The sequence below is a fragment of the Papaver somniferum genome, unplaced genomic scaffold (assembly GCF_003573695.1).
Source record: "Papaver somniferum cultivar HN1 unplaced genomic scaffold, ASM357369v1 unplaced-scaffold_21, whole genome shotgun sequence".
Classification (NCBI taxonomy): domain Eukaryota; kingdom Viridiplantae; phylum Streptophyta; class Magnoliopsida; order Ranunculales; family Papaveraceae; genus Papaver; species Papaver somniferum.
Genome location: NW_020631041.1, coordinates 10,535,384 through 10,552,809, shown reverse-complemented (window position 1 = coordinate 10,552,809; position 17,426 = coordinate 10,535,384). Strand labels below are relative to the sequence as shown.

General features: G+C 37.2%; 2 protein-coding genes across 2 annotated transcripts; both read left to right on the top strand.

The window, feature by feature from the left end:
* Window positions 1-2,159: 2,159 nt before the first annotated feature.
* On the top strand, window positions 2,160-3,164 carry LOC113339581. Its single transcript, XM_026584823.1, has one exon. It carries the CDS (start codon window positions 2,160-2,162, stop codon window positions 3,162-3,164), a length of 1,005 nt encoding a protein of 334 aa, XP_026440608.1.
* Window positions 3,165-4,316: 1,152 nt separating this feature from the next.
* Window positions 4,317-5,321, top strand: LOC113339580. Its single transcript, XM_026584822.1, has one exon. The coding sequence runs from the start codon at window positions 4,317-4,319 to the stop codon at window positions 5,319-5,321; it is 1,005 nt and encodes a 334-aa protein (XP_026440607.1).
* Window positions 5,322-17,426: the final 12,105 nt, after the last annotated feature.

Genomic DNA, 17,426 nt, shown 5'->3' with positions numbered 1-17,426 from the left:
AGGTTTTGAATTTCAAAACCAGAAAAATTTATGTGTAATGGGAAACATTTATAAAAATTTCCAACAAACAAATGCCGGCATGGTTTTTTGGTTGAATACTATGCCGGCTTGAATTTCGAAATGGGGGATAAGCTCGGTGCCGGCATGGGCGTGGTATGGATGCTTCCGCCATTGTATTCATACCACGTCCATGCCGGCACCGAGCTTTTTCAACTGCAAGAATGGTGGATTCAAAGGAAAAAAAAAATCAAATTTTCAACCTCTTAGCAACAATTCTCTCTTCACAATCATCCTCCATTTTCACCAAAAGAAGTTCCCTCTCAAATATATTTTCCCCTCTTTATAGTCTCACCTCACTCACCCAAACATAAATAAAAATACACACTAATCAATTCACAGATACTTAAAATTTTTACTAATTATTATTAAACACTAAACCTAATTAGTGAGGGGTAGATTAGAAATTAAAAAATAATTAGATAAGGAGTGACCTCGAATTGATATATACATGGTCAATATCCCCTAGTTACGTCTTCTACTGAAACATGTAAGTGTCTTTCGAATGGTTTGGAATCATAGTATTAGTGATAATTAAATACCAGTTGATTGGTAATGGTAAATAACCTTCTAGGGTAGCGCTCGAGGGACGATTCTATCATAAAGTAAACATAAGTAAGAGAAAGTCTTATGGTGGAATCCATCCATCTTCCATCTTCCACGCCACCTCAGCATTTGGAACTGTGGATGGAAGCGCAAGTGTAATGGTGGAATAGTAGAAACGCTATTCTTAATGGAGTTAAAAAAACGCAATTAAGAATGGAGCTAAAAAAACGCAATTAAGAATGAAGCTTTTTTTCTCAGTCGTTAGATTTGAACAACTCATTTTAAATCTACGGATAAAAAAAACGCAATTAAGAATGGAGCTAAAAAAACGCAATTAAGAATGGAGTTTTTTTCAGCCGTTAGATTTCAACAAGTCATTTTAAAACTAGGGATAAAAAAAACAGCGCAATTCTTAATTGCGTTTTTTAGCTTCATTATTAATTGCGTTTAACGCTATTCTTATTGGCGTTCAGATGGATTCCACGAACCCTTCCACGAAACCGTGGAACCTTGCTTGGATTTTCTGTGGAAGACATCAACTTGGAAGCCATTAGACTTGACATTTCATGGTTTTTCCACACTTGGAATAGTTTGGATTCCACCATAAGACTTGCTCTAACTGGCCAACGTAATCCCAATCGAGAAGAATCCTCAATCAATCTACATATATTTATTTATCACCACGTAACCTTGGGTCTTAAGAGCTTTGAACCATTATATTATATTATATTATATTATATTATTATGGTAGTTCTCTAGCATATCACATACATAGATTATTGTAGGACCTTTACCTCTGCTGCATTCATTAGGTGGATGTAGAGTGTGGCAGATGACACCGATAGACACATTGTACAAAACATTATCGGTGCAAATCATGAAATAATCATCCTCTCCCTACAGTACACCACACATTTAACGAACAAAAAATAATAATTTCTTTAACACGAATTTTTTTTTATAGAAAAAAAGAAAAAATTATTAACTATTAAACAATTACAGAGTATTTAGTTGGTAACCGAGCAACAAGCTCAGCACCAACTCCTTTTTGAATAACAACACCCGATTTATGAAAAATAAAACTACCTAGACCGGCTACGAGCATCATGAATAATTAAACAAAAAGATATTATTTATAAAAAATAAATGACACGATTGCTAGGAAGGGTTGGAACCTAAAGTAAAACCCTGAGTCCCTATGTGCCACAATTTTAAAGGCCACATATTATCCAAACTGTGACATCTTACACATAAACAGTAAACCTAAAACAAAGGATAGTTGGATATGGAAAGGCTTGCTTTCAGGGATCAACCAAATAAAGAAGTGTTGTTTTGGGGAGTTAGGAAATGGGAGTAATATTAACATATGGGAAGACTTATGGGTTCCATGTACTGTCTCAACTCTCCATAGAAACCCTCAAACTACTGAGGTGTTTACTAAAGTTAGTGAACTAATAACTGAGCACAAAACCTGGGACCATGAGAGACTTGTTAAATGCTTTGATAATCACACAGTTGAAAAAATAAAGAATATTAGAATACCAAGGGAAGATAAAATGGATACGCCAAGATGGAATCTAAATAATAAAGGGATGTTCTCTGTTAAATCTCTGTACAACCATATAAACAATGATGCAAATGTGGAAATTAAATGGAGTAGGATATGGAATATGAAGACAACACCGGCAGTTAAAATATTCATCTGGAAAGTGGCTCATTCCATTTTACCCAATAGCATGAGAGTGGCAGCCATATTACCTGATATAGATACTACATGCAAACTTTGCAATGAAAGCCGTGAAACTTTATCCCATATGTTCCTTCACTGTAATTACGCCACTCAGGTATGGATGCACTTCAATTTCAGTATGGAATTCATTAGGAATGGTACCAAAACTTTTCATGAATGGTTAACTAACTGCTTTGATAACCCGAAAAGGGGAGAATATGATATAGACTGGCCTGTTCTTTGTAGAATCATAATTTGGACTATTTGGAAAGTAAGATGTGATGTTGTTTTTAAAAAGAAGTTCCAGAACAGTATTGCAACTTCTAATAAGATTATTACTTTTATTAGCTATAACACAGTGACAAAAACTGGTCATAATATAATGGAAGAGTTGTACTACAACTCCAGAAATGATGATGTCCTCCAAATAAATAAAAACCCGATTTTGGAGAACGGAAAAAATCTGGCTTTACATATTAACATTGCCCCGACTATAGCATATTCTTCAATGAGAGCAGGGATTGACTTAACTTTGATTGATCATACATGCACAATCAGAGAAGCAAGAGGATTCTACATTGAAAGTAGATCAATAGAAGAACTTGAAAGAGCTGGAGCAGACGCTGCTTTCCAATGGGAAACATGTTGGAGTGGTCACATAATCTCTTTTAAAAGCGACTCAGAACCAACTCTAGTGTTGCTGGTGGGAATGTATGCAGAAGCTAGAATACAGCGTTACCTCATTAGTGAAGATTATGGAAACACAAGAAAATTTGAAACAATCTTTTTAGTCCAGGATTTTAATTTGGTGAGGAGTACTGATGTTTTTTGAGCAGTAAAACTCTCTCTTTTTTTTTTGTAAGAAATTTGAAATTAAGCATAACTGGGGCAGACAATGGTCTAAAGGCTTTACTAAACTACCTAAACAATCAACAGGGAAATGCAAGTGTAATGAATACTCGGACTTCCATTTCTGAAAATCGGGAGTATCAATCCTTAATGTATTGAGGTTTTTCCCGCCTTTTCAAAAAAAAAAAAATAGGTAACTCGCCAACGTAATCCCAATCGAGAAGAATCCTCAATCAATCTACATATATTTATTTATCACCACGTAACCTTGGGTCTTAAGAGCTTTGAACCGTTATAATATATTATATTATTATGGTAGTTCTCTAGCATATCCCATACATAGATTATTGTAAGACCTTTACCTCTGCTGCATTCATTAGGTGGATGTAGAGTGTGGCAGATGACACCAATAGACACATTGTGCAAAAAATTATAGGTGCAAATCATGAAATAATCATCCTCTCCCTACAGTACAGTACAGTACGCCCCACATTTAACGAACAAAAAAAAATAATTTCTTTAACACGAATTTTTTTTTATTGAAAAAAAGAAAAAAATTATTAACTATTAAACAATTACAGAGTATTTAGTTGGTAGCCGAGCAACAAGCTCAGCACCAACTCCTTTTTAAATAGCAACACCCGATTTATGAAAAACAAAAATACCTAGACCGGCTACGAGCATCATGATTAATTAAAAAAAAAGATATTATTTATAAAAAATAAATGACACGATTTCTAGGATGGGTTGGAACCTAAAGCAAAACTCTGAGTCCCTATGTGCCACAATTTTAAAGGCCAAATATTATCCAAACTGTGACATCTTACACATAAACAGTAAACCTAAAACAAAGGATAGTTGGATATGGAAAGGCTTGCTTTCAGGGATCAACCAAATAAAGAAGTGTTGTTTTGGGGAGTTAGGAAATGGGAGTAATATTAACATATGGGAAGACTTATGGGTTCCATGTACTGTCTCAACTCTCCATAGAAACCCTCAAACTACTGAGGTGTTTACTAAAGTTAGTGAACTAATAACTGAGCACAAAACCTGGGACCATGAGAGACTTGTTAAATGCTTTGATAATCACACAGTTGAAAAAATAAAGAATATTAGAATACCAAGGGAAGATAAAATGGATACGCCAAGATGGAATCTAAATAATAAAGGGATGTTCTCTGTTAAATCTCTGTACAACCATATAAACAATGATGCAAATGTGGAAATTAAATGGAGTAGGATATGGAATATGAAGACAACACCGGCAGTTAAAATATTCATCTGGAAAGTGGCTCATTCCATTTTACCCAATAGCATGAGAGTGGCAGCCATATTACCTGATATAGATACTACATGCAAACTTTGCAATGAAAGCCGTGAAACTTTATCCCATATGTTCCTTCACTGTAATTACGCCACTCAGGTATGGATGCACTTCAATTTCAGTATGGAATTCATTAGGAATGGTACCAAAACTTTTCATGAATGGTTAACTAACTGCTTTGATAACCCGAAAAGGGGAGAATATGATATAGACTGGCCTGTTCTTTGTAGAATCATAATTTGGACTATTTGGAAAGTAAGATGTGATGTTGTTTTTAAAAAGAAGTTCCAGAACAGTATTGCAACTTCTAATAAGATTATTACTTTTATTAGCTATAACACAGTGACAAAAACTGGTCATAATATAATGGAAGAGTTGTACTACAACTCCAGAAATGATGATGTCCTCCAAATAAATAAAAACCCGATTTTGGAGAACGGAAAAAATCTGGCTTTACATATTAACATTGCCCCGACTATAGCAGATTCTTCAATGAGAGCAGGGATTGACTTAACTTTGATTGATCATACATGCACAATCAGAGAAGCAAGAGGCTTCTACATTGAAAGTAGATCAATAGAAGAACTTGAAAGAGCTGGAGCAGACGCTGCTTTCCAATGGGAAACATGTTGGAGTGGTCACATAATCTCTTTTAAAAGCGACTCAGAACCAACTCTAGTGTTGTTGGTGGGAATGTATGCAGAAGCTAGAATACAGCGTTACCTCATTAGTGAAGATTATGGAAACACAAGAAAATTTGAAACAATCTTTTTAGTCCAGGATTTTAATTTGGTGAGGAGTACTGATGTTTTTTGAGCAGTAAAACTCTCTCTTTTTTTTTTGTAAGAAATTTGAAATTAAGCATAACTGGGGCAGACAATGGTCTAAAGGCTTTACTAAACTACCTAAACAATCAACAGGGAAATGCAAGTGTAATGAATACTCGGACTTCTATTTCTGGAAATCGGGAGTATCAATCCTTAATGTATTGAGGTTTTACCGCCTTTTCAAAAAAAAAAAAAAAAGGTAGGTAACTGTTCAACGTAATCCCAATCGAGAAGAATCCTCTATCAATCTACATATATTTATTTATCACCACATAACCTTGGGTCTTAAGAGCTTTGAACCGTTATATTATATTATATTATTATGGTAGTTCTCTAGCATATCCCGTACATAGATTATTGTAAGACCTTTACCTCTGCTGCATTCATTAGGTGGATGTAGAGTTTGGCAGATGACACCGATAGACACATTGTGCAAAAAATTATCGGTGCAAATCATGAAATAATCATCCTCTCCCTACAATACAATATAGTACACCCCACATTTAACGGATAAAAAATAATAATTTCTTTAACACGAATTTTTTTTATAGAAAAAAATTATTAACTATTAAACAATTACATAGTATTTAGTTGGTATCCGAGCAACAAGCTTGATGGTTTTTCAAATGATGTTGTAGTTCTGGTAAAAACTGGGTCTTTTCAGACTTGTGAAGAAAACAATTTTTCTAGATTTAAATTGAACAGGCAAATAAATAAAATAGTTCAAACCTTTAGAGAAAATACCAAGACTAGGATTCCACCATTGACCAATTAAATAGTAAATTCTAAATAATATTCATGCAATTCTATCTTTAAAAATAATTCTAATATTTGCCTCAATATATTTTGAAGTAATAATTGTAATCACAAAGTATAAACATCAAAAGTTTTTAAACCCAGCATGCTTCATCAATAATTCACAACTATTCAATAAAAACTAATATTTCAAATTCAATTCCATGCAAATAATCAAATAATAATATTGCAAATAAATAATAAAATTAGAATTATACCAATCAATATGGACCAATGGCTTCCTCCGTCGTCTCGGCTAATGGGTTTAGCTCCTCATCCCAAAAACACACTCACAAGATGAATTCATGGCTAAAATAGGTGTTTTTATTGATGAATATAAGATGAAACAGGAATTTGCAACGCTGTAGTGGTGTTACAGCGCCACTGTTACAAAGGGGTAAGTGCTTTTAAGACTGCTGTAAACGATAAGCCTTTACTGATGTAAAAGAACGACACTGGTATTGTTATTTAAGACTGATGAAGAACGACTGACTATGTGAGTCTGTTCTTCGTGTTCTTCAGGATCTTCAATGGCAGCAGCAGCAGCAGCAATATCTCCTGTAACTTCTTCCTACTCTTCTATCCTGAACTCTAAACTCCCTCCTAAAAGTTTCTAACCATTCTATGACTTAAACCCAACTATTTATAGGCTTTGAATCACCTTGAAACTCGATCAAACTCGTTGAAAATCTCTATTATTCTCTACGGGCAGTTTGAAGAATAATCCTCTTCTTGTTGCGTTCCACCCTGTTTTAGCTATTCTCTCGTCTCAAATATCTTCTAGGACTTGGACTCAACTTATTTAAAGTATATCCCACGCAAGAAAATCCCATAAATCTCTCTGACCAATCCCAAACCCTAAACAGAGAAGTCGTATCCTATTGGGACTTTGATCAATTATTCTGACTTATCCAGCCCAATTGGATGGGTCTAGACGATTGCATTAGGCCTGTTATGTCTTCTAGAGTCCGTAGGTACCAAATATGCCCATTGAATCTCCTCCTAAGTCGCTCAAATCTCTGCTCAAAAACTGTTGTCGCTGCTGCCTTTTTTTCCCGCCAATTTCTGTTTTGAATGTTGAAGATGACCTCCCCCTATCCAGTTCCGGTGTCCCTTTAGTACATGCCCTGAAATGGGGTGCCCCTATCCAAATTAGGGTGCCTTTAGCAATTCTTCTGGGATGTTTTCCGCACTTTTTCAGGGTTCCTCCGGGGTATTTCCGGTACACTTCTGGGGCATTTCCAAGGGCCACACTTTTAGCCAATTTTGCCGCAAAGCCTTATTTATCCAAAAACACCTACAAAAGCATAAAAGACCATAATAAGTACAAAATTGAGCACTAATGATATACACAAATGAGATATATTAGACACATATACGTGTCTATCAAATACCCCCAAACTTATTATTTGCTAGTCCCGAGCAAATCAAAACTACAAAATAAAATCTTAACTCACTGTCGCAGGCATCGTCGATTGCATTTAGCGTATGCAATAAGCCTTTAAACCCCTAGGTGGCCCTAGTGGCAGAGTTATAGTCTCGGGAGGGCTTACAAGAGATATACCCACAAAACCTGTACTCCAGACCTTAGCTATCTACGCAGAACCTTGGAAGGCACTAAAGAATCTCCTTGGTTGGCATACTTATTGACTACAGGAAGAAGTACCCTGATGCGAAATTCCAATTGATGTACACGAGTTCGCACTCAAGCATACTAAAATTCATATAAAGTGACAGAGCTCTACTCACATAGTTGCACTATGGACATCATATTCGGAGTCAAAACTAATCACATGGATAGATCAAGAAGATGGATATAGAAAAACATATATGGTTTTGATGTTTACTAAGTGAACGGCGTTTCCCATATCTGTCTGAAGGCCTCCGCCAAAATGAACCTATCGTAATGGATTGAGATATTAGTCTGACTAATATCAACACACTGGCATATACAAGGGTACCATTGGTCGATAACCTAACTCTAGGTCAGCACAACTGGCATATACAAGGGTACCAGTGGTCGACTTTATTGAATTTATTCCTTTTGGTCAAATGGTCTGGTCTCAATTTTTTTTTTTTTTTTCTTTTTCAACTTTTTGGTAACTACCATTTTTTTCATCTCTTTTCTCTTTTTCTTTTTTTTTTCAACTTTTTTTTTTCATGGTATCTCAATCACTCTAATTCACCTAGCATTGGTAACAACTTGAATCGTGGGCCCCACCTATCACTTAGACAAACATAGTTTAAAAACAAAATAAAATAAAAATAGAAGTGAAAAGGACTCAACGAGATATGGTGAAACTATCATGTTATTTCTAACACCTGAGCTCTGTGCTTTTATGAATAGACTCTTTAGATGTTGCCATCCAATCAGATTGGTTCCTCAACTCCTAAAACCAAAATGATTCCATCCACTTAGATTGGATAGTGCCCTTCTTAATAACGATAAATTTCTAGGCTCTGGAGTTTATTTAAAACAAAAAGTTTATACCCCACCCCCAAACTTAAATCTAACATTGTCCTCAATGTTTCGCATGAAAGAACAGTACCAAAAATAAAAGTAACATGAGGAAATAGTAAAGAGAGAGTTCGGAAAGATAGTACCTGATTGAAGTGAAACCAAAAACTGAATACAAAAATTATACAACATACAAATCGCCTCGATGGTCAATCAAGGGTAAACAGGGTCCTCCAGAGGGACCTCCTCAACATCACCTGTAGGAAAAGACTCTAAAAAGGGCTTCAATCTCTGACCGTTAACCTTTGAATAACTTGTACCATATGATGTCTCAATCTCAATACCGCCATGAGGAAAAACAGTACGGACCACAAAAGGACCGGTCCACCGAGAGCGCAGTTTCCCGGGGAATAGATGCAAACGGGTATCATACAGAAGAACTTTTTGACCTGGAGAAAATGACTTCCGTAAAATGTTTCTATCATGCACAAGTTTCATTTTGTTCTTATACTCCTTCGCACTATCGTAAGCATCTATACGAATCTCGTCCAACTCATTGAGCTGGAGTTTCATATGGGCTCCTGCCTCGTCAAGTGAAAAATTTAGCTGCTTAACAGCCCAATAAGCTCTATGTTCTAACTCAACAGATAAGTGACATGCCTTGCCATAAACAAGCCGATAAGACAACATTCCAATGGGGGTCTTAAACGCAGTACGGTAAGCCCATAAGGCATCAGTAAGCCTAGACGACCAGTCTTTCCGATTAGGATTAACTGTTTTCTCTAATATACGTTTTATCTCCCTATTGGAAACCTCTACCTGACCACTAGTCTGTGGATGATACGGGGTAGCTACCTTATGTGTAATACCATATTTCTTCATCAGAAGTCTAAAAGTCCCATTACAAAAGTGCGACCCTCCATCACTAATTATAGCTCGCGGTGTACCAAAACGTGTAAGTATATTATTTTTCAAGAACTCAATCACAACCCTATGGTCATTGGTTTTACACGCAACCGCCTCAATCCACTTAGAGACATAGTCTACGGCGACAAGGATGTATAGGTTACCAAAAGAATTAGGAAACGGACCCATAAAGTCAATACCCCACACATCAAAGACCTCAACAATTAAAATAGGGTTCAAGGGCATCATGTTCCTACGGGAAATGGTTCCTAATTTCTGGCATCGTTCACAAGTAACGCAGTAACTGTGGGAGTCTTTAAACAACGAAGGCCAATAGAATCCACACTGCAATATCTTAGCAGCAGTTTTCTTAGCACTAAAGTGACCCCCACAAGCATGATCATGACAAAAGGAAATAATACTGGACTGGTCACTCTCAGGTATACATCTCCTAATAATCTGGTCTGGACAATACTTAAACAAATAAGGATCATCCCAAAAGAAGTGCTTAACCTCAGCTAAAAATCTAGAACGATCTTGTTTACCCCAATGTTGGGGCATTCGACCAGTAACAAGATAGTTCACTATATTCGCATACCAAGGTAATTGGGTAACAAAGAACAATTGTTCATCAGGAAAGCTATCCCTTATAGGAAGGGAATCATCTGGGGAACTAACAACTAGCCTAGACAAGTGATCTGCTACAACATTTTCGGCACCCTTTTTGTCTCTAATGTCTGGAGAAAACTCTTGCAACAACAGAATCCACCTAATCAATCTAGGTTTAGTATCCTTCTTAGACAAAAGATATTTTAAAGCAGCATGATCAGTATATATGATGATCTTAGAACCTAAGAGATAGGGTCTAAACTTGTCTAAGGCAAACACAATGGCTAATAGTTCCTTCTCGGTAGTGGTATAGTTCAACTGGGCATCATTCAGAGTTTTGCTAGCATAGTAAATCACATGAAGTAACTTATTTTCTCGCTGACCTAGCACAACACCAATAGCATAATCTGAAGCATCACACATGATCTCAAAGGGTAGGTTCCAGTTGGGTGCCTGGACTATGGGGGCGGTAGTGAGTAATGACTTAAGCTTCTCAAAAGCCTCTAAACAAGCATCATCAAAAAAAACTTAACATCTTTTGCAAGCAAATTGCAAAGAGGTCTAGACATCAAGCTAAAATCCTTAATGAAACGACGATAAAAACCAGCATGTCCTAAGAATGACCTAATATCTCTTACGGTTTTTGGGACCGGTAAAGTTTTAATAAGGTCAACTTTGGCTCTATCCACCTCTATACCCTTTGAAGATACAATATGCCCTAGAACAATTCCTGAACGAACCATAAAGTGACATTTCTCCCAATTAAGCACTAAATTCTTTTCCTTACACCTAGTCAAAACTAATGACAAATGATGCAAGCACTCATCGAAAGACGAACCAAACACTGAAAAATCATCCATAAAGACCTCTAAGAACCGTTCTACCATGTCAGAAAATATGCTCATCATGCAACGCTGAAAAGTCGCAGGGGCATTACATAGCCCGAAAGGCATGCGTCTATACGCAAAGGTACCAAAGGGACAGGTAAAAGTGGTTTTCTCCTGGTCTTCTGGGGCAATAACGATCTGATTATATCCAGAGTAGCCATCTAAAAAGCAGTAGTGACTATGTCCAGCTAATCTCTCTAGCATCTGGTCGATGAAGGGAAGGGGAAAGTGGTCCTTCCTAGTGACCTTGTTCAATTTCCTATAGTCAATACAAACACGCCAACCCGTGGTCATTCGGGTCGGGATTAACTCATTGTTATATTCTGGACTACAGTAATACCAGATTTCTTGGGAACAACCTGAACGGGGCTGACCCACTTACTGTCTGAAATAGGGTAGATAATCCTGCATCTAATAGCTTAAGAACCTCAGTTCGAACTACTTCTTTCATATTGGGGTTTAGTCGACGTTGCATCTCCCTAGAAGGTTTGGTGTCTTCCTCTAAATAGATCTGATGCATACAAACAGTAGGACTTATACCCTTAATGTCTGCTATGGTCCACCCTAAAGCTTCCTTGTTGTTTTGAAGGACGGTTACTAGCCTACTTTCCTGATCTCTATCCAAGTCGGAAGAAACAATCACAGGTAAAGTCTCAGACGGGCCTAAAAACACATACTTCAGGGTATCTGGCAATGGTTTTAGGTCCAACTTAGGAGGCTCTTCTAAAGAAGGAACTAGGGTAGACTTAGAAACTGGTAGTGGTTCGAACTTAGGTTTCCATCCATTACTAGTATCTAACAAAGGGGTTGAATCTAACAAAGCATTCACCTCATTAATTACATTATCATCATCAAAATCAATCCCAAAGTGAGCTAGGCATTTTTCTAATGGATCTTCTAACAAAGTGTTTGGTAATGACTCCTCGACTAATGTTCCTATCATGTTCACCTCTTCTATATTCGAGTCATCTAGTTCAGAGGGTAGCTTACTAATATTAAAAATTCAGCTCAATAGTCATATTACCAAAAGACAAATTCATAATACCATTTCGACAGTTAATGATCGCATTGGATGTAGCTAAAAACGGGCGACCTAAAATCACTGGTATTTGGTTCTCTGGGTCAGGGACAGGTTGGGTATCTAGGATAACAAAATCCACTGGATAAATAAACTTGTCAACCTCTATGAGAACATCCTCGATCACACCACGAGGAATTTTAACGGACCTATCAGCTAACTGAAGTGTCATCTGGGTAGGTTTCATCTCACCAAGTCCTAGCTTAAGGTACACATGATATGGAAGTAAATTCACACTGGCTCCTAAGTCAAGCAAAGCTTTCTCAACACGGTACTTACCTATTGTACAAGCAATGGTAGGGGACCCTGGGTCTTTATACTTAGGAGTAGTGGTATTCTGAATAATAGAACTCACATGACTAGCTATGAAGGCTTTCTTCTGGACACTGAGCTTACGCTTTCGCGTACACAAGTCCTTAAGGAACTTGGCATAAGAGGGAATCTGCCTAATTGCATCTAATAATGGAAGGTTGATATTAACCTGCTTAAAAACCTCCAATATATCATTAAAGTTGGACTCCCTCTTAGTCGGAACTAGCAGCTGGGGAAACGGGGCTCTGGGAACAAACGGGCTAACAGGACCCTCATTGGTCTCTTTGGAGACTCTATCAGTCTCCTCATTTTCTGGCTCAGCAGGGTGAACTACAGCATGTTCACTATCAGGCATGGCAACCTTGTTGTCAACTTTCTTTCCACTCCTAAGGGTTGTGACAGCATTCACATGATTGTACGATTTCTCTCCTTTGGGTTGGGATCAGTACGACTAGGGAACCTTCCATCTTCTCTCTCACTTATGAACTTAGCTATTTGTCCTACTTGAAGTTCTAATTTGGCAAGACTCTGGGAATTATTCTTCAATTCTTGCCTAGTTTCTTGTTGAAAGCTCATGTTTCTTTGTTAGCATTTCATGGTTATTTGCTAACATAGTGAGAGTATCCTCTAAGGTAGAGATCTTTTTCTCGGAAGTGTTCTGAAACTGGGTTTGACCTGAAGAGTTCTTAAAACCAAAACCTGGGGGAGGCTGTGAATTGCTAGACTGGCCTTGACTCTGGCCCTTAGACCAAGAGAAATTAGGATGGTTTCTCCAACCAGGGTTGTAGGTTTCTGAGTATGGGTCAAACTTCTGACGGTTCTCAAACCTAGCGTTGTTATAGACAGCATGGGCTTGTTCTTCACTAACCTGACCTTCCCAAAATGAATTATCGGGCTCTATTCCACAACTAGAGACTTGAGAGGCTCTATTAGGTTCAACAAGGGACCTATTTTTAGACTGACCCATTTCTAAAGCTTCTAACCTTCTGGACAAAGCAGCAAACTTAGCATCTGACGCAAAACTCGTATCTACCATATTGGTGCTACTTCTATTGACCAAGAGTCTTTTAGGGGGTTCAACACAAGATTCCCACTGTTGGGATTTTTCAGCGATAGCTCCTAAGAAGGTAAAAGCATCATCACATTTTTACTAGTGAACTCACCAGCGCACATAGACTCAACCATGGCTTTGGTCGAATAGTCTAAACCATAAATAATCTGTACAAGTTTCATATTATCAAATCCATGGTGAGGACACTGAGATAGGAGATCATTGAATCGCTCTAAAAACCTATAAAGAGACTCTCCCTCTTGTTGCACACTAGCACTAATTTTCTGCCTAACAGCTGCAGTTTTATGCTTAGGGTAGAATTTCATATAGAAGGCAGCGATAAGTTCCTGCCATGTTTCTATGGATTCAGATGGTAGGTTGTTCAGCCAGGTCTTGGCTTTGTCTCTCAAAAAAGGGAAACATCTTAAGTTTCAAGACTTCATCGGTAAGGTCCTTTTTCTAATTGTCCCACAGATTTCCTCAAAGTCCCTAATATGAAATAAGGGTTCTCATCATCTTTTCCTAAGAATATAGGGATCATCTGAAGAATACTAGGTTTTATCTCGAAATTAGCCGTAGTGGCTGGCAATTTAATGCATGAAGCTCGGTTGGTCCTAGTTGGGAACATGTAATCTTTCAAAGTTGCCATCGTGGCACAACAGAGTACTAGGGGTACTTTTATCACTCAGAGATAAATTCTCAAAACTGAAGTTTCCAAAAACAGGGCTCTCAAAGAAGAGTCTTCGAGCTCCCTGCTTAAATCAGAAGAACTACTAGGTTTTTCGCTAATCAATCGACCTAGAGTATCTCTTTTCCAAGCCCTATTAAAAAATCGGGCATACACTAAAAAGAATTCAAAAAGAAATAAAAATCCTAACAGGAAGGTTCTAGCAATCACACAGCAGGCTGACTCGACTTTACCACAGCAAACCTAAAGATTTCTAGCAAACAACAAGCATGATGGCTCCACTTAGATTGTTTCTAGACCAGCTTCTAATCCTTCGAAAGGGAATTCGTTACAATTTGAGCAAACCCCTCTGGAATCAATCCGAGTTAAAGCAAGTTGAATCGAGGCGAGGGAAGCTCAGTGGAGCTTTGATACCCAAAACCTCACCGATCCAATGCGGCGCAGTCACGCATTCAACTCGCAGAAACCGTCAAGAACTTCGAGGTGTGCTTAAAAGAGTAACCAATATTTTTCGAATGATTGTCCTGTTAAGCTCGATACCCTATAGGTCTCTTTCTAGTCCAAATTTTAGGCTTAGGTTCGCTTTAGGTTTCGTTTTCCTAAGGCGGGCAAGAAGGGAGCGGTGATGAAATCCGAACCCTTATCTTTATGGTCCAGTCCTTGCCCTTTACTAGGAATAAAACAGTCTTGTCCTCAACAATTATCACCTTAAGGATCCAGTAACCCGCTTGCAGGAGATTCGCGGTGTTTGATTTACCTCCCGTACCAGACGGCGAGAACCTGAAGTCGACTCGGGCCACGACTCCTATGTCGTGTGCGAACCCGAGGGGCCGAGACGATATCGTAATCGTCGTCCTTCCCTGCAAACAGTTTGTATTTAAGGGTACCCTTCCGTAGGGTTAAAAATAAATAAAAATAAAGTCCCAAATTAAGTCCAAAGTCCAAAATAAAAAAAAAAAAAAAAAGAAAGCCTAAAAAAAAAAAATAATAAAAAAAAAATCTCTTTTTTTTTTCTCTCTTTTACAAAATAAAGAAAATCTTCTTCTTTCGCTCCTTTAGCTTTGCTTTTCGCTCCCAAACTTTAAGTAAATCACCACAAGCTTTGGCAAAATTGTCTTTCGCTCCAATCTTCAAAAATCTGCAAGGAAACAAAAAACACAAAAACGTAAAGAAGAACAAAAATAATAATAAAAATAAAAATAAAATAAATCTAAAAAAAATGCTACCTAAACACAAATCCGCGTCGGCGGCGCCAAAAATTTGATGGTTTTTCAAATGATGTTGTAGTTGTGGTAAAAACTGGGTCTTTTCAGACTTGTGAAGAAAACAATTTTTCTAGATTTAAATTAAACAGGCAAATAAATAAAATAGTTCAAACCTTTAGAGAAAATACCAAGACTAGGATTCCACCATTGACCAATTAAATAGTAAATTCTAAATAATTTTTATGCAATTCTATCTTTAAAAATAATTCTAATATTTTCCTCAAATATATTTTTGAAGTAATAATTGTAATCACAAAGTATAAAACATCAAAAGTTTTTAAAACCCAGCATGCTTCATCAAAATAATTCACAACTATTCAATAAAAACTAATATTTCAAATTCAATTCCATGCAAATAATCAAATAATAATATTGCAAATAAATAATAAAATTAGAATTATACCAATCAATATGGACCAATGGCTTCCTCCGTCGTCTCGGCTAATGGGTTTAGCTCCTCATCCCAAAAACACACTCACAAGATGAATTCATGGCTAAAATAGGTGTTTTTATTGATGAATATAAGATGAAACAGGAATTTGCAACGCTGTAGTGGTGTTACAGCGCCACTGTTACAAAGGGGTAAGTGCTTTTAAGACTGCTGTAAACGATAAGCCTCTACTGATGTAAAAGAACGACACTGGTATTGTTACTTAAGACTGCTGAAGAACGACTGACTATGTGAGTCTGTTCTTCGTGTTCTTCAGGATCTTCAATGGCAACAGCAGCAGCAATATCTCCTGTAACTTCTTCTTCTCGTCTATCCTGAACTCTAAACTCCCTCCTAAAAGTTTCTAACCCTTCTATGACTTAAACCCAACTATTTATAGGCTTTGAATCACCTTGAAACTCGATCAAACTTGTTGAAAATCTCCATTATTCTCTACGGGCAGTTTGAAGAATAATCCTCTTCTTGTTGCGTTCCACCCTTTTTTTAGCTATTCTCTGGTCTCAAATATCTTCTAGGACTTGGACTCAACTTATTTGAAGTATATCCCACGCAAGAAAATCCCATAAATCTCTCTGACCAATCCCAAACCCTAAACAGAGAAGCCGTATCCTGTTGGGACTTTGATCAATTATTCCGACTTATCCAGCCCAATTGGATGGATCTAGACGATTGCATTAGGCCTGTTATGTCTTCTAGAGTCCGTAGTTACCAAATATGCCCATTGAATCTCCTCCTAAGTCGCTCAAATCTCTGCTCAAAAACTGTTGTCGCTGCTGCCTTTTTTTCCCGCCAATTTCTGTTTTGAATGTTGAAGATGACCTCCCCCTATCCAGTTCCGGTGTCCCTTTAGTACATGCCCTGAAATGGGGTGCCCCTATCCAAATTAGGGGTGCCTTTAGCAATTCTTCTGGGATGTTTTCCGCACTTTTTCAGGGTTCCTCCGGGGTATTTCCGGTACACTTCTGGGGTTTCCAAGGGCCACATTTTTAGCCAATTTTGCCGCAAAGCCTTATTTATCCAAAAACACCTACAAAAGCATAAAAGACCATAATAAGTACAAAATTGAACACTAATAATATACACAAATGAGATATATTAGACACATATATGTGTCTATCAAAGCTCAGCACCAACTCCTTTTTAAATAACAACACCCGATTTATGAAAAATAAAACTACCTAGAACGGCTACGAGCATCATGACTAATTAAACAAAAAGATATTATTATCAAAAATAAATGACACGAAAATAAAAATAAATGAGTTGTCATATCAAAAAAAGATATTATTTATCAAACTGATGGACGATGAATCATACGGGCAGGCAGGCAGGCACCTGCAATCCATCCTGTCTAAATCTAGCTAGCTAATTTTTAAACCAAAAATCTGTCCATAAATCTAAGGTCATGTTTGATAGCCTTGATATCCTAATCTAGGTTGGGTTATCCCTTAAATAACCGTATATCGTGTTTGTGTAGGTGTTTATTCCATGTCAAGATAAGAATAGTGTATCCTACCTAGATTTTAGGAGGCTAAAAAGGTGGGGTTTTGGTATAGTTATTTTATAAATACTTTTTTTATTTAAATTTTTCTTT

Bases quoted from the DNA above. Each gene is read 5' to 3' on its own strand.
- LOC113339581 (XM_026584823.1), top strand. From the start codon at position 2,160: ATGGATACGCCAAGATGGAATCTAAATAATAAAGGGATGTTCTCTGTT.
- LOC113339580 (XM_026584822.1), top strand. From the start codon at position 4,317: ATGGATACGCCAAGATGGAATCTAAATAATAAAGGGATGTTCTCTGTT.